At 39.7% G+C, this 24,699-nt stretch overlaps 1 protein-coding gene across 10 annotated transcripts in view; it reads left to right on the top strand.

Annotated features, from left to right (window-relative positions):
- Nucleotides 1-24,699, top strand: part of ARHGAP12 (Rho GTPase activating protein 12) — a 67,549-nt gene that overhangs the window by 35,755 nt on the left and 7,095 nt on the right. For 2 of the 10 annotated variants that reach the window (XM_035128854.3, XM_088654065.1), the window contains exons 4-14: nucleotides 2,481-2,621; nucleotides 5,352-5,432; nucleotides 14,480-14,605; nucleotides 17,339-17,407; nucleotides 17,642-17,716; nucleotides 19,212-19,273; nucleotides 20,087-20,168; nucleotides 20,828-20,932; nucleotides 21,215-21,313; nucleotides 22,193-22,295; nucleotides 22,738-22,857. In XM_035128854.3, coding sequence (XP_034984745.1) covers nucleotides 2,481-2,621; nucleotides 5,352-5,432; nucleotides 14,480-14,605; nucleotides 17,339-17,407; nucleotides 17,642-17,716; nucleotides 19,212-19,273; nucleotides 20,087-20,168; nucleotides 20,828-20,932; nucleotides 21,215-21,313; nucleotides 22,193-22,295; nucleotides 22,738-22,857 — 1,063 coding nt within the window. The remainder of the gene's footprint in view (nucleotides 1-2,480; nucleotides 2,622-5,351; nucleotides 5,433-14,479; nucleotides 14,606-17,338; nucleotides 17,408-17,641; nucleotides 17,717-19,211; nucleotides 19,274-20,086; nucleotides 20,169-20,827; nucleotides 20,933-21,214; nucleotides 21,314-22,192; nucleotides 22,296-22,737; nucleotides 22,858-24,699) is intronic. The other 8 variants (XM_035128858.3, XM_088654068.1, XM_035128855.3 and 5 more) reach the window with 7 other exon arrangements.

The raw sequence follows: 24,699 nt of genomic DNA, 5'->3' as shown, positions 1-24,699 counted from the left end.
AATTTAGAACAATTATAATAAAACAAATACTTTTAGTTATCAAACCTTTCATTAATTCATATAACTAAAATATAAAACAGCAAAATGCATAAATATCAAAATATTAAGCTTTTAAATAAATTACATTCCACATCTATCAAAGCGGCAGCATTTCACTAGGCCAGCAGAAATTCCAGGTACATTAAGTTCAGTTAAGAGTAGCAGAACACTTTACATTCCTGAGAGGTTCAGTACAGTGGAACCTCGGTTTATGAACACCTTGGTTTACAAATTTTCGGTTTACGAACGCCGCGGACCCATCTGGAACGGATTAATTCACTTTCCATTACTTTCAATGGGAAAGTTCGCTTCAGTTTATGAACGCTTCAGTTTTTGAACAGATTTCCGGAACCAATTGTGTTCATAAACCGAGGTACCACTGTAGTATGAAATTTTGAGGGGTTTCTTGATTTTTTTAAAACAACATTGTTAACTGAATGTCCTGCTTATAGTGGTCGCTCTTCATACAGTATTTCAATTTCACTTGATATTTTGATTGTGCCATATGTAGATCTAGATAAAAATAGAGATATATATTCAGGCCTATTCCCAATGCTCCCCAGTGTAGAATTTTCCTTTTTCACAGCTTCTGCATACTGTGTTAACTTCTTCACAGCTACCCAGTATGACACCAAGGTCTTATTCCTGTCAGTCACAGGCAATTCAGATCCCATTAACATATATGTGAAATTACGATTCTTTTTGTCCCAGTGTGCCTATTTTCCATTTGCTATTTTACTGCTCGGTCACTCAGTTTAAATATATCTTTTTAGAGTTCCCAGTAAACACTTTTTGTTTTAACCTCTTCTACCAGTTGGGTATCATCATAAGAACAGCCCTGGTGACCAACAACCCTTCTAGTCATACATCTCACAGTGGCCAACCTATCACCAGCCAGGTTGACTACCTCACTACACATCCCTAACACTAGATAATTTATGAACAAGTTTAAAAGCATAGGTCCAAACACAGAACCCTGGGGCACTGCACTTACTATCCCTCTGTTGGGAGAACTGCCCATTTCTTCCTGCTCCCTGCTTCCTCTCCCTTAACCAGTTATTGATACATCAGAGGAATTGTTTTATTATCTGATGACTTCTAAGCTTACTCAGCGGTCTTTGGTGAGAGATATCCGAAGCTTTTTGAATAAGTACACAACTCCATCGTTACATCTCGTACTGGCTGAACCCAGTGAGTTAAACTGAGTGACATTTTCAGAACTTCTCCCTCTTTTGTCTTTAGGTTGTCAGATTAAGAATGGCTTGCTGAGCCGTGAACATTCACAGGGAAAAATTGATAGGAAGACAGAATGATAAATATTAAATGTTTATAGATCACACTTTTTATAAAAATACTACATACATGCATAATTTTATTGTATGCTGCCTTCCCACAGTTCAAACCATGCTCAAGGCAGCTTACGTAAAAAGAATGCAAAACTATCACATTTTAAAAATATACAACCAAACTGAACAATTTCCACATAAATCACAGGGTCTAAAATAAAGATATAATAAACCAACAGCAATAACCCCACCAACAAATACCCCAACACAAGGGTATACCCCCAACATATGGTATACAATGTACAAAATTACAGCAACTTTGATAAAAGCTTGTTGGGGAAAAGAAATTCCTGTTTCAAAGGACTTTCTGAGTAACAGATTTCAATAGACGTCTGAAAGTAGGCAGGGATGTTTCCTCCCAAGCCTCTACTCTACTGGCAGGGAGTTCCACAGGTCTCAGGACCTGCCACAGGAAAGACTCATCCTTCGTAAAGGCCAACTGAACCTCATAGGTGTGAAGAACCCACCAGAAGTTCCCTATCAGAGGATCTCAATTATTAAGGTGGAACATAAGGAATCAAGTAGTACTTGGGGGGCTTAAATTACTTTGGGCCAAAGTTGCTTAGGGGTTTGTGAGTTAACACAAGCACATTTGTCCCTGACCCAGTAGTGATTGGCAGACAGTGCAGTTCTCTCAACAAGTTGCCAGTAACCTGCAGGCTGGTTGTTGCACTGTGTCCAAGCTGGAGCTTCCAGATTCGATACTCCCACCCACTGCCTATTAGCTGTAAGTGCCCATCTGCAACCACATTCTCATCAGTGCTCATAGTATGCTTCGATCTCTCTGGATCTTCTTTGTTTGCCTCAGACTTCAGTAGCATGTGTATTGATCCTCTAATGTAATCTCAGCTAAAATTATTCTTTTTCAACTTTCAAATGCCCAAAAGGCATGTGAGTCTCACCTGACTAATCTCTTCCAAAAGCTTTCTGTTCAGTAATAACCTGACCTTTTCCCTTGAAAGTAGATTGTATTTCACTTTCTGCCTCTTAATTCATTTTTCATTTAAAGTTTTGACTTTTAATCAAGTTCTAACCTCTTCTAGAATTTGACCTAATATAAATTCTCGATACTTCTGTATGTTTGACCATTTATAGACTCTTTCATCACAAGAAAACTCCTACAGTTCTTGTAACAACCAGTCAGATAGTCAGTATGGTTCTCCTCCCAAAGGGTGGTCAGAAGAGTTGGATGAACATGGCCAAACGCTATATACCAGTGACTATACTAAGGAAAAGGTACACACTTTTCTTCATCACGTATATTCTAAGCTAGTAGAAATTTAGTAAGTAAGAACTAAAATAGGTGTGATTTTGTCATTGGTGGTAGAAAAGTATTGCTTAGTGTCAGCTTCTTCCCACGCCTTTGAACATTTTTGTTTTCTTGCTCATTTCTAGGCGCTATTTTGTTTGGTTTCTAAGAAACTGCTCTTATATATTAGGACTTTACTGTGTTTAACGTCCACTTTTCCTGCAAATAAAATTATGTTTAGAAATGTCATTGTACAGTCTTATATGTACTCTGTAGGTTTCTTATGTTGAATAGCAAATTTTTAAAGTTTTGTTATGCATTACCAACCCGGTGTCATGTTTGGCAAGTTATAAAATTCCATTAATTTTCTTATCTGTGGACTGCATAATATCTCATTATCAAGAGCTGCTTTCCCTCCCTACTGTGTTACATGTTTGTTTAACAAAAAGCAACTCTAAAAATGATGCTTGAAGGAGATTCAATTCTCCCCTCCCTGCTGGAATAAACAGATTTACTATCCTATTAATGTCATCTATAAAATTCAATATTTGAATTATGAGAAGCATAATGTTTAAAACTTTGGAGATTTCTATATTAAATCACCATCAGAAACAACCATGTGCCTGGTCACACTAGCCACAAGGCAAGACAAACTACACTCACTATCTCCTCCTACAAAAGAGAGGAAAATGACAACACACTCTGTCTCCAGAACCAAGGTCTCTTGTTCTGAAAGGAGAGAGTCTTGGGGATGGGGTTGTCCCATGTGCTGCCTCCAGAATAGAGCTTTATACTGCTGTTGTCCCCTTGGACAGATACTGGCTGTTTTGACTGATCCCCATTTTTTGTCCCCCTCTAACAGTGCGAGTAGAAAAGAGAGCAAAAGCAAAAATCTAGTTCCAGTGTGATGTGCCCTTCAATTCAAACTCAGCAGACATTGTTCCTGCTTTTCATTCTGTTCCCCACCTCCCAAAATACTGTGAGAACAAGCTGTGCTGCATTTGAATGATGGATATATCTGAAGAGCTATGTGAGAGACTGAGTTCTGAGATACTGCTTAGATCAGGGACTCCTGTGGATTTCCCTCTTTCCTCTCCTCCAAAGCCTTGTTCTTTTTAGATGCAGAGTGTTCAGTGGGGGGTGGTTTTTTTGTTTTAATTGGTTATAACTATTCAGGTAGTAGAGAGTTGCCTTCAGTTATAATAGTTGGGTATTTAGCCTACAGTAAACTGTTCTTCCACTAAAAAGAATGAAATGTATATCTAATTTTCTTTTTAATATGTTAAAAAAGATCCAGTTTTCCTAGTACCGTATGATAGTCATGAGTCACAACGCTAAAACCTAAAAACACCATTACAGACAATGAGACTTCTAAATCAATGCACTTAGGAGCATATCCTTTGGGAAACTATTGTTAATTGTATGTCCTAATATGATGTGTGTGTGTGTGTGTGTGTGGAGAGAGAGAGAGAGAGAGAGAGAGAGAGAGAGAGAGAGAGAGAGAGAGAGAATGAATTTTACTTTACTTTAACTTCAATGAAGAACTTGGTCCTCTGTTGAAATGCATATCAGTGACATCCTGGTATCTGAAGAAGTGTGCATGCACACGAAAGCTCATACCAAAATATAAACTTAGTTGGTCTTTAAGGTGCTACTGAAGGAATTTTTTTATTTTGCTTCGACTCAGACCAACACGGCTACCTACCTGTAACTAGTGACATCCTTGTGGAGCTCTTCTTGATTGCAGAAGGCCTTCACTTGACTCTTGGGAGTATGGGGATACCTAGTGTTACAACAAGAATATGTAGAAGCTAGACAGTTATGCCTTTGTGGACAAGTGGGTGATTTTTTTATTTTGGTGTACTACTTAGTGCCTCCTGATTTCTGGGATTTTCCTGAAGGAAGTCTGGCCCAGTAAAACCTGATCTGACTTTGTTCTTTTCATGTTCTTAAGAAAAAGTGTATATTCAGGATTGTGTAACGTGGCTAGTTATGCCTTTAACTGACTTCTTCTGAAGCATGCACTCGTACTTTGTCACCTTAAAATGTTGTGGGATAAGGGGTTCTAGTAAAAATAGTAATAATTATACTATGGAAAAATAAAGTTAGCCCACCTCATATAGGGTTCTTGCCTGAGGCAGAAGATTTTCACCTGCAAAATAACCCTATTTTGAATAAAATAACAATATGGCTCTTTTTGGAATGTTTTCAAAAATGGAGCTGCTGTAGTTGACAGTAGGGAGAAAAACCAGTTTTATGTTGTAAAAAAAAAGCTGCTGTTCTTATTTAGAAACCATGGGAGTTAAAAATGTATACGAAGCAGAACTTTAAATCATTACAATTATCATTTCTTCCAATATAAACTAATTGTGGCAACAAAATACTGTGTACTGTACATTTATTATAGTTCCAGGTATGTGACCAAAAATGTTTTGAACGGACAGCCCTATTTCGGGAATACTCTAGTTCTGAGTTTCCTGGACTAAGCAGGGGGTTGGGCTGGATGGCCTTGAAGACCCCCCTCCCTATTCCCAGGTGTGATTCCATGGATCTTTATAACCAGCTCTGGCTATATAAAAACAGAGGTTCTTTCTGTCTGTGTTTTTGGAGGGTGTGTGTCAGAATTTGAAGGATTTTTGTTCTCCCATTTGACATATTTATAAATTAAAGATATGGGTTTTTTGTATTAAGTATTTTATTAACTTTTGTTTCTGTAGTGGATAAAGCATGTTGATGAACAAGGTCGGCCATACTACTACAATGCAGATGGATCCCGGTCAGAATGGGCACTGCCAAAAGTGAGTAACCAAAGGAAAACAATGTTTCCAACTTCGAACAAAAGCTGTATCTTGCTGCAATTCATCCCAAAACACATGATTTTTTATATCTCTGGAATAGGTGGTGTTGTGTACTCTGCTATTTGGCAATCCTCTTGAAACCTATTTTGCAAAAAACCAAAAATCCTCTTGTGCCTGCCCCAGAACTTAGGCACACCCACATTCAATAAGAATACCCCCAGGCTTAGTGGGAACCCCAGATTTTTTAGATTCCCCCCCATAAAAATGTATTACTCCCCCCTTTTTTCAGGTCCACTGAGGATTGAACATGTCCGCTGATTAACAAACATTAAGTTAGTTGAGAAAGAAAACCAGAAGGGAGGGTGAAAATGGAACTGACGGGAAGTGGTGAGTGAGCTGGAAGATGGGGCTGAAGCAGCCTAGGAGATTTCCAGGCTCTGCTGATCAGCTGGCAGGAGAGGCTATAGCTGAGAGAGAATGCAACGAACACAAGAACACAAATGGGGCGAGGAGGAGAGTGGGAGGTAGACAGTTGTATCTTGGCATCTGTTCCTTGGCTGCATTTCCCTTCATTCCTTTCCTCTCTTTCCCCCTCCAAGAGATTGTGAAAGAAGATTGAGAAAGTGTCAGTTAGAGGCAATAATTTCAATGTCTGGGTGGGTCACTTCCTAGTTGCTAATGCACATGGTGGTTTGCAAATTGCCTGTTAGGAAGGGCAGTTGCTGGGAGAGTGTAGTTCATGACTGCCCTGCAGTGTAGTTAACTGAATACAGTACTGCAAATTAGTCTCTGATTGGCTTGTAAGAGTCCTGTAGTTTTGTCTAGAGCAGGCATCCCCAAACTTCGGCCCTCCAGATGTTTTGGACTACAGTTCCCATCTTCCCTGACCACTGGTCCTGTTAGCTAGGGATCATGGGAGTTGTAGGCCAAAACATCTGGAGGGCCGCAGTTTGGGGATGCCTGGTCTAGAGGCATTCCAGTTTGAGCTGATGCTGTGACAGCAACTTACAACAACCCTGCGGTATTTCACCATTGCTTTTATACCTGTGTTGGAGATTCAGCTGAGAGTAGTATACAACAAGTCTGCAATGCCTGTTATTGGAGAGGGGTGGTTGTACTCTGAACTTTGGGCAGCTGTGCAATGTAGTCCACTGTTAATACTGCAGGTCAAAGCTGTGCATTGGCTGGCCAGGCCAAATTCAGCACTCATATGCATGTGGAAGCCACATGCTCTACTGATGTGCATGCGCACTGGTTGAACATCAGTTATTGATGCGTTTTAAAACGTCACATGAAATAAGATCCAAGTTAGAACAGGGAGTTTTGGCTTTGATGCTAACTTTTTTTTCAACCCTTTCAGCTGCACCCTTAGGTGAAACGAATACACTGTAACATTTTGTTGAGGAGATCCAGTTATCACTGTAATCTCTCTCCCCCCCCCCCAAACATAAGTGGACACACACCTTGAAATAAGGCCATTGACTCTGTAAAGAGCTGCTTTTCAGCAAAACCTTAAGCAAAGGGAACAGTCATATGGTATCCCATACAGTAAGCTGTATTAAAATATAGGAATTGGCAAATGTGCTTATGGATTCATTGAGATGTTGGGAGAATTGTGTTTCCTTTGCCTCTGTGATCCTAGAGGCTGACTTCTTCTTAAATGAAGTTAAAAGATTTTGAACTAACTTCAGAGCATGCATTCTGTCTTCTCACATTTTCCCAGTATATTGATGCATCCATAATTACAGTGCAGGAAAGTCTGTTTTAGAAGAACATTGTGGGGATGTGAGAACGTTGATTTGAAGAACATTGCGTGGCAAAGCTGTTCCAAATTTAAGAAAAGGCATGAGAGACATCTCTGAGAGACAAAAGAATGCAGGAGACAATTGAAAACTTTAGGCTTTATATTTGACATCAATGTGCATAGCAGTTTGCAGGGCCAGGCCTTTCCATTGGAAGCCTTGTACAGTGTAGACCCAAGTTCTAGGCCAGATAATTTTCTTCAGCCCTATAATTGCAGAACAGTCACATCTTATTTTTAGAAGATGAGCTTGAGATTTTGGTGTGTTTTACTGATAAAGTGTATTGAGGATACAATTTGGTTCAATTTTGATATGATTGTATAGTTTTATCATTAGCTATGGCAGGAAAAGGCTGGAATTTCAGGCATGTAAGCATAGTTGGTCATAAGTCAAACCATTTTGTTAAATATCTGGTTTTGGAGAAAGGGGCAAAATGTATCTTTTGTAGAAGAACACTTTAAGTTATTTAGTTACACTCCATTCCTAGGTACTGTATCTCCTATAATTCAGAACTGTTTATATTCAGACATGGAACTAAACCATGCTCCTCCAGTCCATTTTCTAGGTCCATATCCCAGTCTTTTACCTCTTCTTGAAATGCATATTTTGTTCATTGGTTTTGATTCTGTCCAAAATGCTGATTAGAGCTTTGGAAATAAATGTGTGTCACTCTGGGAAGCTTACCCTGGGCTGCCTAACAGCAGACACAATGCAACAGGTTCAACCTCAGTGTTGGCCAAAGAGCTCTTCATTTCTGAAAAGCATATTGGTCATTTTTGTGCAGAGCCTCCCTGTATTGTGATGAAATATTGTCATGCTACTGCACTTCAGACTACTAGGATCGATGCCACTTGTTGCAAATCTATAGGGGCTGATTTTCTTTTACAAACTGCTCTCTCTCGGTGTGTTTTTTAAGTGACATAGGACTGGATTTTTCTCCTAACGATACTGGCAGATCTTAATTTGGATAATTTTTCTGACATTTGTGGTGCTCCTCTTAATGCCTATAGCTTCCTTGAATTCAGTACTAGGTTTGGGGAATTGAAAATACTTCATCAGGCTCTACAACTAACTCACTGAGGTATGATACACATAAGCTAGATATCTCTGTCTTCCCTGTCGTGTCCCTTCACCTTATCCTAGACAAGGCAGACTTGGAGAGGAATAAGGAACAAACCAAGTCCTTTGTTTCTAGCCTGAGGTGAGAGCCAGAAGGAATGCTCAGAATGCAACGTAGCTGCCAACTTTAGTCTGCAACCAAATGTACTGGATCAATTAATGCAAGAAAAACACTTAAGTGATTTGATTGGGGAAGGGGTGGAAATCAGTTGTGCCACATATATCTAGGATTGTTATGCATTTCCCCCTCATGCTAATTTACAGACAGCCTTGACTATTTTTATCTGCTTATTAATAACAGAGAGGAATGCTAGGGAAGGTTCCGGGAATATCAGTACAGTCACATTCTGTGCTATCTGCATTGGAATGAGAACACTTCTAATGTTAATTCTGATACTTTGTATTTGTTTGTCACCAGTGGATTTGGGAATGAATTTGGAAAATTAAGAGTCAAGGAATAGCAGAAAAATCTTCATGCACCTTGGTAGAAATGTTGGAACAGCAATATTATTCTAAATGGAAGTGCCGTGTAATATTTTAGATTTAGTAAACAAATTTCTATCATAGTGATACCTCAAGAACAGGCACCCCCAAACTTCATCCCTCCAGATGTTTTGGACTACAATTCCCATCATCTCTAACCACTGGCCCTGTTAGCTAGGGATCATGGGAGTTGTAGGCCAAAACATCTGGAGGGCCGCAGTTTGGGGATGCCTGCTTTAGACACTGAATATCTCCACATATTTTAGTACATGACAGCACATTAACCTAGGATTCATTTTAAGAAAAATTCAGGGTACTGAAAACTCTGATCATGGATGAATAGCAGGGCCACAGTTTAGGGATGCCTGCTCAAGAACAATACTCTGGAGGGAAAAGGGTTTATAGAGGGGCTTGGCTTGTACCACAAAGGGTTTATAGAGGGGCTTGGCTTGTACCTATGATACCAGCCTAATGGAATTGGACTAAAATGCCTCTGAATAGACTGGAAAATAATCTGTAAACCATGGTATAAACTTTTTCTGCTGTATAAAATCTTAACTGCCACTCCTGTCTTTTACGGTTTGTTGCGTCAGGAAAGCCTGCTGTAGAAGGAGCCTTCCTACCTTTGTAAAACTGTACTCCAAAACATACGAGTTGCAAAGTTATCCAATCCAAATATTGCCTACTTGGACCAATGTAATTAAGCCCAGTATGACACTAGTGTCTTTCCGTAGGGCCTTACTACAGATTTGATTAATTGATTGGGTAAGTATTGCATGGGCAGGAGGCATCTTTTGTGTGTACTGTAGGCTCATGTACGGTCTACCTTCTGCAGCCATTCACAGCAGTGGGAGAGGATTAGCTGAGGGGGGAAATGGAGGGAAATTCAAACCCCACCTACTGCAGACAGGTGAGTCACGGGTGCGGGTGCTTACCCCATGATTTATGGAAAGCCAAAAACAGAGACATCTGTAAAATAATAGCCCTCTCCCTTGCATTTCTTAATCTGGCTACTTTATCAGAAAACTAGAGAATAAAAATAGGCTTCACCTTTCTTATTCACCTTCCTACAAACAACAACATAGCACATGACTCCCCAAGAGAAATTCCATTTTTTAATTTTGACAAAGATAGCTATTCCATAACGTGTGTGTGCATCTTTCCTCACATGACTGGTCCTGTTTCCTGCACTCCACTCCCCCACCCCAACTCCTTAACCAAAAGTTTTGAGGCATGAATAACAGTGTAAGTGGCATTGCATGGGTTGAATTAATTCACAGAATGTTACGACCCATTTCAGCATGATTTGGAATCCATACGGACACATGGGGTATCTCTTACCGCATAAGCAAATGGATTGTAACTGGCAAAGCAAGACTAGTAATACTACTGTGTCAGTTCATAGTAAACATATACTGCTTCATACATAGCCTCAGCAATCCTTAAAACAGTCCTGTAAAATTTTTTCTTTAAAATACTGTTCCCACATTTCAGATTGAAGGCTGGAATTGAGAGATGGTGACTTGCTTAAGACCATCTAGTGAATTCATGGCTCTACACCTTCTGTGTTGATGCCTCACTGGGATTTTGTATTTGAAATACTTCTTGACAGTCAAACCTTCTCATCTGCATCCATCCTGTCAGTTGCCACTCTCTAGCACATGGCAATGTTCCCTTAAGAGTGGCAGCGCCATCTTAGTGCCTCCATCCCTTCGAGTTTGGCACCTGTTCAGATAGGATTTGCACATCTTGACAAAATATATTTTTAGTCTTCATGTTACCTTCCTTAGTATTCTACATTATGTATTATTTTAGGGTGTGTGCTGTTGAAGTAACAAGGTTTTTTTAATAAATAAAACAAAAAGCTCAGCTGTCCCGGTTTTACTGCTTCTCAAAGCAGACACATTGTATATTATAAAAACCCATAAGCAGGCATGCTCTGTCTGTGTAGAGATAGCACTTGACCATTAAACCGAAGACTTAAGGCAGTCTTCACTTCTGATCACTACAAATGAGGACAAAACTGGCATAGTTAGAAACACGGGATTACTCTGGCAATTTCACCCATCCAAATAGAAGTTGACAATGAAACTATACTTTTAAAATGGGCAGAAAACTCCACCGTACATTGAACAGAGAAGAGCTTTAAAAATATACATTGGTGCCTGGCTAGACGAATTTAATTCATTCCACGGGTCTTTTCTTATAACGAAAAATTCGTCTAGCGAATCCCATAGGAATGCATTGAATTTTTTTAAAATTTTTTTTGCCCATAGGAACGCATTAATGGAATTTCAGTGCATTCCTATGGGAAACCTGCAATTGAGAAGATGAAGGTTTCCAAAGAGCTCTCATTTAGTTCTGGGATTCCCTCTGGTTTCTTTTCCAGTTGCTTTCTTTTTGTGAAGGTGAAATGCTCAGCATGTGGCAGCTGTAGTGTAACCCCTCGCCCTCCCAAAGTAACCAGGCTGTATGAGTAGTCTGGATATATTCTGGGATGTGGTCTCTGAAACTTTATGTGTCTGTCGTGTTCATGAGGTTGAGAGGAATAGGTATCTCTCTTTCTCTTCTGTGTTGTTTCATCCTTTCATAATGTTAATGGGTTGGATCTCAAGTTCGCGTAAGTGGAAATTCACTCACATGATGCTGCTGCTCCTGTGTGAAGAGGGGAGAATGAAGGAATGTTTGCTGATTTTTCCTGTTTTGGAGCATTGTGGGACCTTCCAGAACTATCTTCCAACCCAGACTATTTCAGTGTAGTCAATAGTGGTACTTCTCTAGAGATTTTTCAGAAAATTATTTAAGTGAGAGAACTGTAAATTATATGCAGTTTTACTTAGAAAGGATGCTTTAGGAAAAACATGAGTGATTTTTGCAGTAGTGTTGCTGGGTATTAATAAAATATTTTGCCTGAAGTTATGCCACAGGGGAGAGTCCTCCAATCAAAGAAATCAAGAGAAGAAATGGTTGAGAGTGAAAACGAAGTTAAAATTCATATAACTCTGAGAGGGCATTTTCATTTGTGGCACTTAAACTATGGAATAGCATTTTCCTCCTCCCTGAATAGCTTAGTCCCCCCTATGCCTGCTTCAATTTTTTGTTGTTGTTATTATCTTCATCCAAAGATCACAGGACTGTTCACAACATGAAAGTACAAAATGAGAACACAAATTACATAATAAAACAAAAACAAACCAATAACTCTCCTCCCTCCAACACATTTTAAAGGACATAGAATGTTAATTAGCCAAAGAGAAAGAGAAACATTCCACAAATAGGGAGCCACTGCAGAAAAGGCACATTCTCGTGTTGCCACCCTCTGGTCCTCTCTTAGAGGAGGAACAGAAAGATGATGATCATCACAGGCTCTTGATTATTTAAACAGGCCCTTAAAACCATTTTATTATGATAGCATTTTTAAAAAGTCAGAGCCCATGATTATATGGATTTTAGTTTGCTGTCTCTCGACATTATTAATATCATTTTTACACTCTTTGTTTTGCTGTTAGGATCATTATAATGTATACATATTTTTATTTTATAAGAAACGTTGTGTATATCTTATCATAAAATGGTGTGATATAATTGCCTAACTTAATAAACGTAATACTTTCCAGTAACATGCAAGTTAACATAGAAAACCTCAATTGGTTCTAATTTCTCTACTGTGCATGTTAAAAATAAATAAATACTGATTGTTCTCCGGCCAAATATGGGAGTGTTTTCAGCATTTACAGCCTGCGTTGAATTTCCCTGTACTGATTTAATGGCAAAGAAACCTCCCTTCACAATTCAGAATTCTGTTTATATAGCATTCTAATACGGATTTGAGTTTTCCCATGTGTGTGGTTGTGTATTAAAAATAACAACATCCCCACACAAGAGAGAGGGTCAGCAGGCTTGGGCTATGCATGTGTGTGCCCTGGAGGTTTGCAAAATACATGCAGACACACAAAATCTGAAAGGAAAACTCCAAGGGAACAAAACCCCTAAGGGAGAAAGTGGCTTATGAATGCCCGGGAGCATAGTTCACATTTAATATTGCAGTTCAGACTCTTAAGAGCACTGATTCTCAAACTTTTTTTCCCTGGGTCACACTTTCAGAATAAAAATTTGCTCATAGCACACCAAATTTTTTATTGATAAATACATTGGAAAACAAAAAGTAACAACTCCCAGCAGTGCTTGATTTTGAAAAAGCTATTTATCCATATTCTGCAAATTACGGTAAAAGATTATTTTTATATAGTACTAATACTATGCTTCTTCCTCTTCTTTCTTTGGCAATTACTCGTAGCCAAGTATGATGGTCTTCCATGTTTTAAAACATGGTTTTAGAAGTGAGTCCGTAAGTGACTGTGGACGCCAATTCTGGATCCACATGTCCTTCTAGTGGCGATATTCCAGGCAGGAGTTGATCATGGTGAGGGTATGTCCTCTTAGCGCATTTTCCCCTTTCATCCTCAGTTTGAGCATCTTCTAAACCCATGACACCTTTGGTAAAGGCTGTTCTCCAATTAAAGTGCTTGCAGGACAGTGTTTCCCAGTTGCTCTGCTATACAGTAAATAGGTACCACTATAGTGGGAAGGTAAACGGCGTTTCCGTGTGCTGCTCTGGTTCACCAGAAACTGCTTTGTCATGCTGGCCACATGACCTGGAAGCTGTACGCCGGCTCCCTTGGCCAATAATGCAAGATGAGTGCCGCAACCCCAGAGTCGGTCACGGCTGGACCTAATGGTCAGGGGTCCCTTTACCTTTACCTTTTTATATACAAGGGGTGTGCAACTTAGTCACCCGTTAAGGGCTGTATCTGAAATTTATATTAGCTAAAGGACTGCATCATGCATGCTTAAAAGGCATTGAATGAATGTAATTGTACATAAGTGAATAGCAGGTGCCTCCCACAGGAGAAACTGCACTACTTGCTGCTACTTAAGCTACTACCTTCAAATATGAAAAGCTGCCAGGCCTTGATGTAGACATAGCAATTGCAAAAGTTGGTTGACTGGCTTCCTTGCTTCCAGTTTTTCATTTTTTAACTATCAGGCTAAGTTTTCTATGTAGCTATTTCCCTTCCTGTAAAGTTGCTTCCTTTAAAATTAAACTTGTGTACATGAAGACTTGAATAAAGTCCATAATGGGTGGGATACACAAGGGCCTCATGTGTCTCCATCCCTGGTTCTGCATGGCTCCATCCCTGGCATGCCTTGACACAGTGCTTCGGGTTTAGATTCCCTTTGGCATGCATTATGAATACCTTTTGCTGTATATTCAGGTAGCTGGTTGGAAATCCTTCATATCTTGATGCGAGTGGGGCCATTACACTCCTTGAGAAAAGGAGCTGTGCCATACTTGAGTCAGTCATAAGCTGGACTTGCAGGGTTCTGTTCAGAGCCCTTATTCAGTAGAACAATTTCAGGACTAAAAGCTGTGGCATGCGGCAATGCCCCAGGCCCCTAGGCAAACTCCAGCTGACTATTTCAGAGGAAAGAGATGACGCATGGCGGGAAGTGCAGCCTTTCTCTTTGCAGGTTTGTATATGTGAAAGCAGCTAAGAGTGGATTGCATGTGCCTCACCTGCCTTTGTTTCAGTACAATACATTTACAGTGTATGGATTTCCTTCTGCTTCCTTTTTTAATAGTTTAATGCTTCGCCACAGCAGCAAAGGGAGATAGTTAAAAGCAGGAGTCTGGACAGGAGGCTACAGGAACCAATAGTTTTAACAAAATGGAGGCACAGCTCGATTGTGTTGGACACTAATGACAAGGTAGGAATGCCCTAAAGAACATACTGCAGTCTGATCTGTTGCCATGTATTATTTATTATGTATATATTTTTGATTTTACTGTGCACTAAAAAAGAAAAGAAAAACACTGGTGCAAAATGGTTAGGTTGATCCCTCTAAGTTACATACAGTGCAATCCTATAAGTAGTCTACTCAGAAGTAAGTTGCACTGATTACTCCCAGATAAGTGGGTGTAGGGCTGCAGTCTTAGCCTAATTGGGTTTTCAGAAAAATAATTATTATACCGTACGTTTGCTTGCTTTCTTACATTAATGTAGATTGTTTACTTTGTTAGATTCAGAAACACAATTTATTTCAAATGTGCTCTTATTAAAGCAAACTTTGCTATGATAGGCTGTCAGGGCCGGCTCTACATAGACCCCCGGTGGCAAGGAGGGCGCCGCGCGGAAACCAATTGCGCGCTGCAAGGGCGGGGCGGGCGGCGGAGCGATCTCCGCCCCTCAGCACCAGGGCGCGCGATCTGCTCAAGACGGCCCTGTAGGCTGTACTTGTTTCTCCTAAAGAAGTCAGTGGTACAAACCTGCCTTGATAATGGAGTTGTCAGCTTTTGGAATTGGGCCCCTATCTTGGCTGTCTTCCCAGCAGCAGTTTTAATGTCTTGCCCTGAGCTCAGTGGCCTGATTTTTTTCCGTCATGCAAAGTCATAGTTAAGCAGGAAAGAGGCTCAAGTGAGCCTCAGGTTCATGTAGTTGTCCCTTCCCTCTGCTCTCCCTGTGTGACCAGGAATAGTAGTTCAGCACTGTTTATTTGCAATTTCCCCAAATCTTGTCTCATTGTATGCAGCCCTGGCTTATGATTTAATAATCAAGTCTGGGCAGCTTCAAAACAAAGCCAATTTTGGACCATGAGTTATGAAATTGGCTTGTTAAATTAACCTGTTAAGTATACGCCATGATACTTGGTTTGCCTGCAGTGGCAAGCCAATATTCATTGAAAATAAAAGTAAACACAATCTACCTCCTGGCCATATGGAAGGAGAGGGGAGGGGCAAGGTTTTCTCAGGCTAATTCTACCTTGTGCATGATGCACTAAACCATGGTTTGGTGTGATGTAGAACCATGGCCACCAACTACAACATTTTTATTTGGTTATACAACATTTATATGCTGCTTTCGTATCTTAAAAAAACACCTCAAGGCACAGTGTATGTAAGATAAAGATTACAAACAATAAAAAAAGAAATTTCGGACAAAGCAACGGGAGCAAGCATGACCAAACAGTAAAGCAACAAGCACCAATGCAAAGCAGCAGATCTCGCCCTTCCCTCTGGTTCTGCAGCTCTATGAAAAAGTATGTTTTGGAACTGTCTCCTGAAACTGAAGTAGTGAAGAGGCCAGATACATTTCTCCAGGGAGGGGGTTGCATAATGTGGAACCCACTAACGAGAGACAATTGTGTTACAGTCTCCCACAGTACCACTACTGCACATGTGTGAGAGAGTGTAAGTGGTGCAAAGTCTCCAGAGATGGCCATTGGGCAGAATAATTTGGGAACAGGAGGCCCTTGAGAAATCCTAGCAGTAGACAATAAGGGCATCAAAGCTCAGACGGCAAGAGTCTTTTGGGGTGTGGCCTCCTGTTTGTGCTCTCTCCAGTGAGGCCTGCTTGGCACTGGCATAAACAACTCTCCTCTTCTTCCAGGCATTTGTCTGTTCTGTTGGGTGTTTAAATTGGTTTGCTTTGTTGTAGTTATGCTATGTGTCTCTATTGAGGGTTTGGGCAGTGGTATTGCTTTTAGAATTGTATCGGGAAAATGCATTTTTTGCTGCTATCTATCCCTATACTGTATGTTTTTATACTGTAAGTTTCCTCAAGACAATTTTTAGTAGAAGGAATCTAAGAAACAGAATATGCAATAATGACAACCATATTTTCTGGTGGATGATATACTCAGATGAATCTGGCCAAAGATGGCAAGGGGTTTAAAAAGAAAAGAAATTGGCAACAAAATGTTGCAGCCTGGAGATCACATGTTCACAGCCATGCCCCCCCTTTCTTTCAACTGGTTTTCCATTGTACCCCTGACCCTAAGTCAAGTTAGCATTCTGTGGTTAGTGACTGCACAAGGGCTGTTCTTGGGCTCCTTCTCTCAGGGTTTTCCCACCGGGCTTCTTGAACATTTCTGCCCTGTCTTCTGATGAGCTTCTGTTTGTGTGGGTGGTACCATTTTGGCTATGTAAGCGTTGGTGCTTATGTCTTAAAAGCAGAAATACAGGGAATTGCTTTTTAATGCCCAAGTTTACAAATCTTTTCAGTACTAAAGAAACTGAACAAGAGTTTTGGATGGAGATAGTATGAATTTAAGGAACCTTTAACCTGTCCTCAAGCATAAAGAGAATTTCTCCTAGTAACATAGTTGCCAACAACACAGGAAAATAAACTTCACTACAAAGCAATTCTTTCTGTATCAGCTATCCCTGCAGGAATTGTATTCTGCTTTTTAACAAAGAATTATCATTGGCCTGCCTTCGGGAAACATGTCCCCAATTTCTTTCTAACCTCCTTAATATTTCAAGTTAGCAAATTTTTTGGGTGTGTGTGTGTGGAATGCATAATTCAAAAGCTTGACACTCTCCAAGGATGCAAATCAGTTCTGATTAGATGACATTGGAATATACATTATTTTATAATGTTCAAGATAACAGAATCTATGAAGCAATAATGATATATTAAAATAGTTCTTGTATTTTTACAGTTGCCAACTAATTCTTCTGAACCTCTCTTGCCTAATCCTGCATATTTGTTCTCAACACACCATGAGCAAGTTAGTATCTGACATATGATTTATGTATAGATAGTATTGGTAGATAATTGAATGTGCAAGAAAAAAAACTGTACTAGAACAATTAATGAAAGGAATGACTGTTTTAATTTGAACATAATTCATTGTCATTCTAGTATCTCAGTATCAGACAGTTATGTACAAATTCTGTAAAGCTTAAGGAGATTCTACTTTATTTCTGTGTTATAAATATTTCAATACATCTTTATTCCTTAGGATTCTCCGGTTGCTTCAAAGACCGCTTTTCCTGAGAATGAGTATTCTCCTTCCTCACCAAAGCATCAAGCCACAGTCAGTATAAATATTGTCATACACCGATTGTTGAGCTCACTAGTCTGAGGCAAATCCATGGTTGTTAATGTATGCCGAACATTGTTACACTTCACATGGTGGATCACTCTGTGTCAGGAAAGAGATTGAAGCCTCTTCTTGTGTTGGGTCTTCTCAATGTAATCAACTTCAGCAGCTTCTAGAGCAGTATTTAGAAGATGCATATATTCTGTTGACTTGTAAGTTATATAGGATTTAGTCATGTCCCCAGCATTGTTCAGCCAGGCAGCTTCATAAGAACACTGTGTGCAAATAGATCAGCCGAAAATGGAGGTAGTGGTGTTATCCAGTCCTTCTTAAAGGAGGCATTTTGTCCCTTTTAAAAGCAGCCTTGTTGGCCCCTCATAACATCAATAAACACAATCCTGCTTTTCCATATTGCAGTCACTGGCAATCTACTTTTTATCCTGTGACCCAGTTAGATAACATCAGTCACTAGCAGTTCCTTACACCTTGATAGGGAAGTCTGCCTGATACTTTTGAGATCTGTGTTACATAGGAAGAGTGTATATTTTGTCTCACAAATAAATGTGCACAGCTGAGTTCTTGGTTAAAGTTGATTCCTCAAATTATGGAACTTTTTATAATCTTTCACAAAATGGGAAGTGACAACTGACATGGAAATTTATTCTAATCTTAGAATTTGTGATGCGGAAAAACCATACGATTTAAAATAATCTTAAAACAGAACTGAGTGCAATATTTTTTAAAACTACTGCTTTGAAACTACCAAGTCATGCAGGTTTTTGTAGAAACTCTCTGCAGCCTTACGTTAAAGCCTGAGAAGTTGCTGTTTCCTCTAGCCCTCTGCCACTTTTATTTCATGTATGTGATAGAATAATATCAAGTAATCTTTTATCCTTCATCAGTATACTTCCACAATGTGCTGGTTCCGATACAAAGCACATTTTTTTTTACTCCTTTATGCTGGTGCTAGGGTCTCATTCTGTTGCCGGCAGTAGGATGGTGGTGGTGGACAGGCTAAGAGAAATATACTCCTGGTACTTTCGGGCTCAAATATGGTGGCAGTGGTTAGGATTGAGCCCATCTTCAGTAAACAGTTTTGAAATGGTTAGAACCACTTGCTCTTTAACCACATGAAGGAATGTGCTTTCACAGTTTGCAGTACTGTCAGAGTTGTGAAATAATTCCTTGTTTTATAGATAAGAATCTCATTTTACCCTGTATTCCTGTCCCACCCTGTTTTCCTTTTGTTAAAAATATAAATATGAAAGTGGAAGGAAAAAAAAGAATTTAGTCATCTTACCTCTGAGTAGACACATACAGTATAGGATTGTGCTGTTAATGTTAAGTTCAAGGGACCACGTCTCTGCAGTTCAAGTATCAGCTATTTAGCTCTTCTTGAAAGTAGTTGTGGAAGGAAAGAGATTATTTCTAATTTAAAGGAATAACGAGCTGCTTTTAAAACTGATTTTCCGTTTGTTCTCTTCCCCAGGACCAAGAGAAGTATGGCTTATTAAATGTGACAAAAATTACAGAAAATGGGAAAAAAGTTCGGCAAGTATCTCCAAAACACTTCTAAGTTTTGACATTTAGGTATTTTAAATTTGGTCAGGCAAACATTCAATCATCAAAGCAATGTAAGGTTGCAAGTGGGTTACTTGTCAGCATATTTATATGCAAAGAAACCCTGTTTCAGTGAAACTTAAAGGAACTGATCAGCATTTTAAAGCCTGAAGCCACATTCATCACAAGGAACATGGTTAGGAAAGCAATTTTAAGTTTCTTTTGTCAGTATTACTTAAGTTTTCTGGAAGTGAGATAAATACTACATTTTTGCAATGTTATTTGTTGAAGCCAATCTGTAGTGCCTCTCTTTGCAACTGTTAGGGTTCTAGACTGAGCATTTTAATGCAAGAGAATAAATAGAATAAGCCTGGCTGCATATTGCACATATAACACACAAACGTGATATAGTGTGTGCTGTAAGTTTGAGCTACTGCGACTTACTTAGGCCCATGCTGGGGGGTGGGGACAGCTGGGCACACTGGCCCCAGGCTTTGGAGGGCTAAGCTGGCCAGGGGCCCCTCCCAGGAACCAGCTGCTTTTTTGAGTTTATAGCTTTATTCCCACCCCAGGCCTCAGACAAGCTCTGCACAGGCCTGCTGTGACTAGTTAGTCTCAAAATAAAGGGTTGCTTTTATGTAGCATTCCTGTTTCGGTGATTTCAGCAGGCCAAATCGGCCTTTTGTCAATAACAGATATACTTGCAGACACAGTAATACAAATGGTCATTTGTCAAGTACCACTGGGCAGTCTGTTATTTGATCCATGTCCTTGACTGTGTACAAATGCCTACCTCTCCTACAGAAAAAACTGGATGTCATCATGGGCTGTATTGCAAGGTCCCTCGTTATTGTTTACCAAGACTCAAGGAAGTGGAACTAGCTGGGTAAGTACTGGGAAGTTACTGTATTTTCATATTCCTCCCCCTCATGTCTACTGTTAATGCAACCATGTGGAGATACCGTGTATTAATTCGGTACTGTACAAGCGATTGCAGGGTGGGTGTTAAAACAAGACCAGCTCCACCTAGTGGAGAAGCTTTGTTCTGTATGAAGTGGCCTACAGCTGTGGCACAAAGAAGTGACCCATTTAAACTGATGTAATTCAAAATGGGGCTTTGTATGCACTCCCAAGCCATCTGAAATGCTCAGATTTCCCAATGTTGGTTAAGAGAAAACAAAACTTGTCCAGGCCACTAAACGTCGATAGCCAACAGGGCCATGGTGGAGACGAGTGTTGCCGTGGGAATTTAGAAGTATAATACAGGCAACTCCCAATTCATGCAGGGGTTATGTTCCAAGGCACCACGTGTTTGTGTGAAATTGTGTGTATTTGAAACACCATTGAAAAAGCCTGCAAATCGCTGCTCCACTCCATTTTGTGACTTTTTGGGTAACTTCCGAGTTCGGTGTGATGTACATGTGTCTGGTTGCGCATGTATTGGACACGCCGAAAATGGTCATTGCCTGTATGGGCAGGTTGTATAATGTCTGGGGCATGGAAGCCCTCTAAAAACAAATTGGCAATGTTTGTTTTTCCCTCCAGAAGTTTGGGGTCAACCAATCCAAGCCAGAGTTCACAGTGGATCTCAGGGGTGCATTTGTCGACTGGGCTTCTAAGGAGAAATCTAGCAAGAAGAATGTGATTGAGGTGACTGTTTTTGCCTAACTTTATTTTGGGTACTTAACATGACCATAGAAAAAATGGGTAATGAGTTGAGCATTTTACAAAAAAATTTTTTACGACAAACCTTTAGAAATCTTATAACTTGGAATTGTGAATATTTAAGTGGCATCTAAATGTCTTAAACTGTCGGGTTTTCTTAGAATAGATAGGGTATAATATAGTAATTGACCTAGCAATCGGGTATTTGGGAGCAACACATAAAATATGTACTTTCATTCTAATGCCCAGATTTCTTTTATTTTAAAGCTGAAAACACGGCAAGGAACAGAATTATTAATACAGTCGGATAATGACATTTCTGTAAATGAATGGTTTAAAGTTCTTAATTTTGCTATCAGTAACCAGGTATGTACTTAGATTATAAACCTTAATCTGCAAACCCTCTCCTCACCACAATTCCATTTCTGCCTCTTGCTTGACCATTTGATGAATACTTCACCTTGAAACAACTAACTAAACCACAATATAGGACCAAAGCAGCACTTGCTCTGGAATTTTGAGACACATCAGTGGATGAAGATTGTTTTTAGAATGTTTTTAATGATTTGTTTCCCGCCCTGGGCTCCTTTGGGATGAAGGGTGGGAAAACAGAATAAGATGATAATAAAAACAAGCTAGTGATATCATCGTCTTTAATATGGCCAATAGAGGAAAAATCATTGCCTCAAATAACCACAGAATATATTTTTCAAAAACTAAAAAGATATTCTTGTAGTTCTAATTGAGGGTTGTGTCCAATTAATGTTTAATGTACCTAAATTAGCCAATAATTTTAATGGGTTTACTCTGAGTAAAGTTTAGTTGACTGCAAACCACAATAAGAATATAATTTATAGATAAAAATATGTTCAAATGTTGAGATCCAAAAAGGAACATTATCTAGTTCATGGTTTATGCGTGGAATAGGAGCGTGCGTGCGTACATATTACATATTACACCGGTGTTGCATCTTTGTCATACTTTGTACAAACAATTTGCTCGCAGCAGTGCAAATTCTGCTTGCAAAAGTGATTTACAGATGCCATGTGGATAGGGAGTCCATTGGAGTCCATTGTTTCATTGTGAAATGAAAATCATTTTATCAGTTTCATTAAATCATGTGTTAGCAATTTTGAAATCGTCCTAATGGTGTTATATGAAGGATGTCACACTTTAAAAAAATAAAGAAGAGCTGTTAAACTTGGTAGCAACAAATACATTGAATCCTTTTCTTATTCTCAATAGACAGTAGAGTCTGATGAGCCATTTGATGATGAGTTGCCAGATTCTCCTGGGGTGGAAAAACAGGACAAAGAGAAGGACCATAAAGACTCCAAAAAACTTCGTTGTAAGTTTAAATTCAGAGTAAATGCCTATGCTTCACTTCACCCCTCCACCTACCTCCAGCAGTAATACCACCACTGGCCACTTTTCTGCCTGCTGTTTGGTCAGGGGCATCACCAGCAGGGCTGGGCAGAAGATTTTTCTGTCTCAACTACGCCAACTCCATGGCAGATTGGATTGCATTATAAATCAGTCACATGAGTTGGCTTTGGGGCAGAGCACAGCTCTGAGTTGAGCAAGTGAAGAGAAGAATAAATATTTGCCATAAATATTTGGAACTTGCCTAGTGGCTGCTCTTATAGTTGATATTCAGACTTGATATTATGTTGCAATTTCTTCTTCTGAGGATTTCACCTTCAGCACAGGCTGTGTTTTATAAATTAGGACAAAATAGCTTAAAACACACCAGTTTTTTTATATGCAGCTTGCTTGTTTTTCATTTGCAGCAATAAAATTATCTGGCAGCATTGATGCGTCAGAACAGAAAAAGACCAAAACGAAACTGAAGAAATTTTTAACCCGCAGACCCACATTGCAAGCAGTCCGTGAAAAAGGCTATATCAAGGGTAAGCTTTTTGTTTTCAATATTTGTAATAACCCTTGGCTAGCAGACTGTTAACATCAGTTTCTTACATCTGAGTAGGATAGCTATTTCCTCAGGGAATAGTAGTGAGCTTGGTTGCTTGCAACATTAATGTTTTAAATCCTAGATAGCTGCACACTGAAGATCCGTGTTCAGACTAAATTCCAAAGAATTTTTCAAGATAAAAATAAACACTATAGTCTTCCCAGTGAAGATTCTTTGTAATCTCTCTGTCCACCCAGAAGAAAACATTAAGCATCAAGTTCAGCACAAGCATGCTTTCCGTTTTTTTAGAGGAGTCCTCAACTTTAAAATATTTGGTGTTAGATGGTTCTTGTTTCTGCTTCCACAGCTGGTTTTGCTGTTCTTCTTTCTGTATGTCTGGACAAAAAGAGAGTACTTGCCGCATGGGATTCTGATTGGGCCTTCCTGTCCAATCTTACCTGGTGTGGCTTTCACTTATACATTCCTATGCGGTGGGAGAATATCTTCTCCCATTAGTTCCCACAAGGACTTCCTTTGTCCACTGTAGTCCTGGTAAAGATGGAATAAAATAATAGACATCCAAGAAAACCACAACACACCCTGTGACATAACACATTTGTTAGTCTGTTTTTACTGCAACAAAATAACATGGCTTCTCTTCTGGAAATCTTCCAGGAAAACAGTGACACAGCCAAAGCCTTACAGCCCTAAGAGGAAATAGCCAGCTTCTCAGTATTTCTTAGCTCTCCCCACCCCAAGCGTATCTCATGTCCCTAGGAAATACAGCCTTTGAAGTGTCCACGTTAAAAACCAAAAACAGTATTATTCTGAGGATTACACTTAACATATTTGTGTCCTTGCAGCTCTAAGGCTCATTGGGTTGAGAGAAAATACTTTTCTCAAGACAACCCAGAATGTTGCACAGACAGTCCCTTTCTTTATCCATATATGGATCTGTATACTGATGTTTTCAGTAAGAATTGTAACACACTATCCATCAAATCACACTTTTTCCTTTGTAGAGATGCAATGGCAGGCTAGACTTGTCACTGAGTAGAGGAGATGTGCCACTTAGCAAAAAATCAGTTTGTCTTCCAGGTTGTGTGCTCTCACCCTGCCAGTGGTAGTGGTGAGGATTGCTAGAAAGTTGGGCAGGTTTTCTGATTCCACTGATTCTAAGGTCTCTTTCATTTCCCCTAATTCCTGTCAAACTCGTTCACTCAGGAGCAACTTCTGAACTGCATGCCATTCTCAGAGGATATAAGGGGGTTTTTTTAACTGCTTTTCTCTGGAAATATTACAGGTCAGACCTATAATTGGTCTACAGTTCAGAAGACATCAGGGTCTGACTTCGGGCAAAATCCCCTTTCACTAAAGATGTGCTCCTATCTTCTTGTGAAACTGTTTCACACAAAATTCCCTACTGAAAAAACCAAGTCCTTTCAAAAACCTGGAATGAAGGAAGGGGAAGTCTTTTCACACAGAGGGAAGGTTATGTTCTTGAGTATGGGTCTTAAGTGCTGTGCCTCATTTTGTCTCTTTTCGCATGCCAACATTTCAGCTCACAAGCAGAAGGGAAAAGGTAGCTGATTTCTCATTCTGATCCATATGATGCTGCAGTGGAGTTTCAGGGATGTCATCTAGCTTCCAGCAAAGGGGAGAGATCAGCTTCCTATGAAAATAAGCTAGCTGCTCATTCTGGCTATATGCCTTCAGAGGCCCAGAGCATTGCATTACAGTCTTTCAACAGCCACCTTAAGCACAATCACAACATCCTTCTTCCTTTTCCTTAGAACACTGCCCATCCTAAAAATAGTAGTGCTAAACTAGCTAACAGTAC

The sequence above is a fragment of the Zootoca vivipara genome, chromosome 11 (genome assembly GCF_965207765.1).
Source record: "Zootoca vivipara chromosome 11, rZooViv2.hap1.1, whole genome shotgun sequence".
NCBI lineage: Eukaryota > Metazoa > Chordata > Lepidosauria > Squamata > Lacertidae > Zootoca > Zootoca vivipara.
This window is presented reverse-complemented; position numbering and strand designations above follow the sequence as displayed.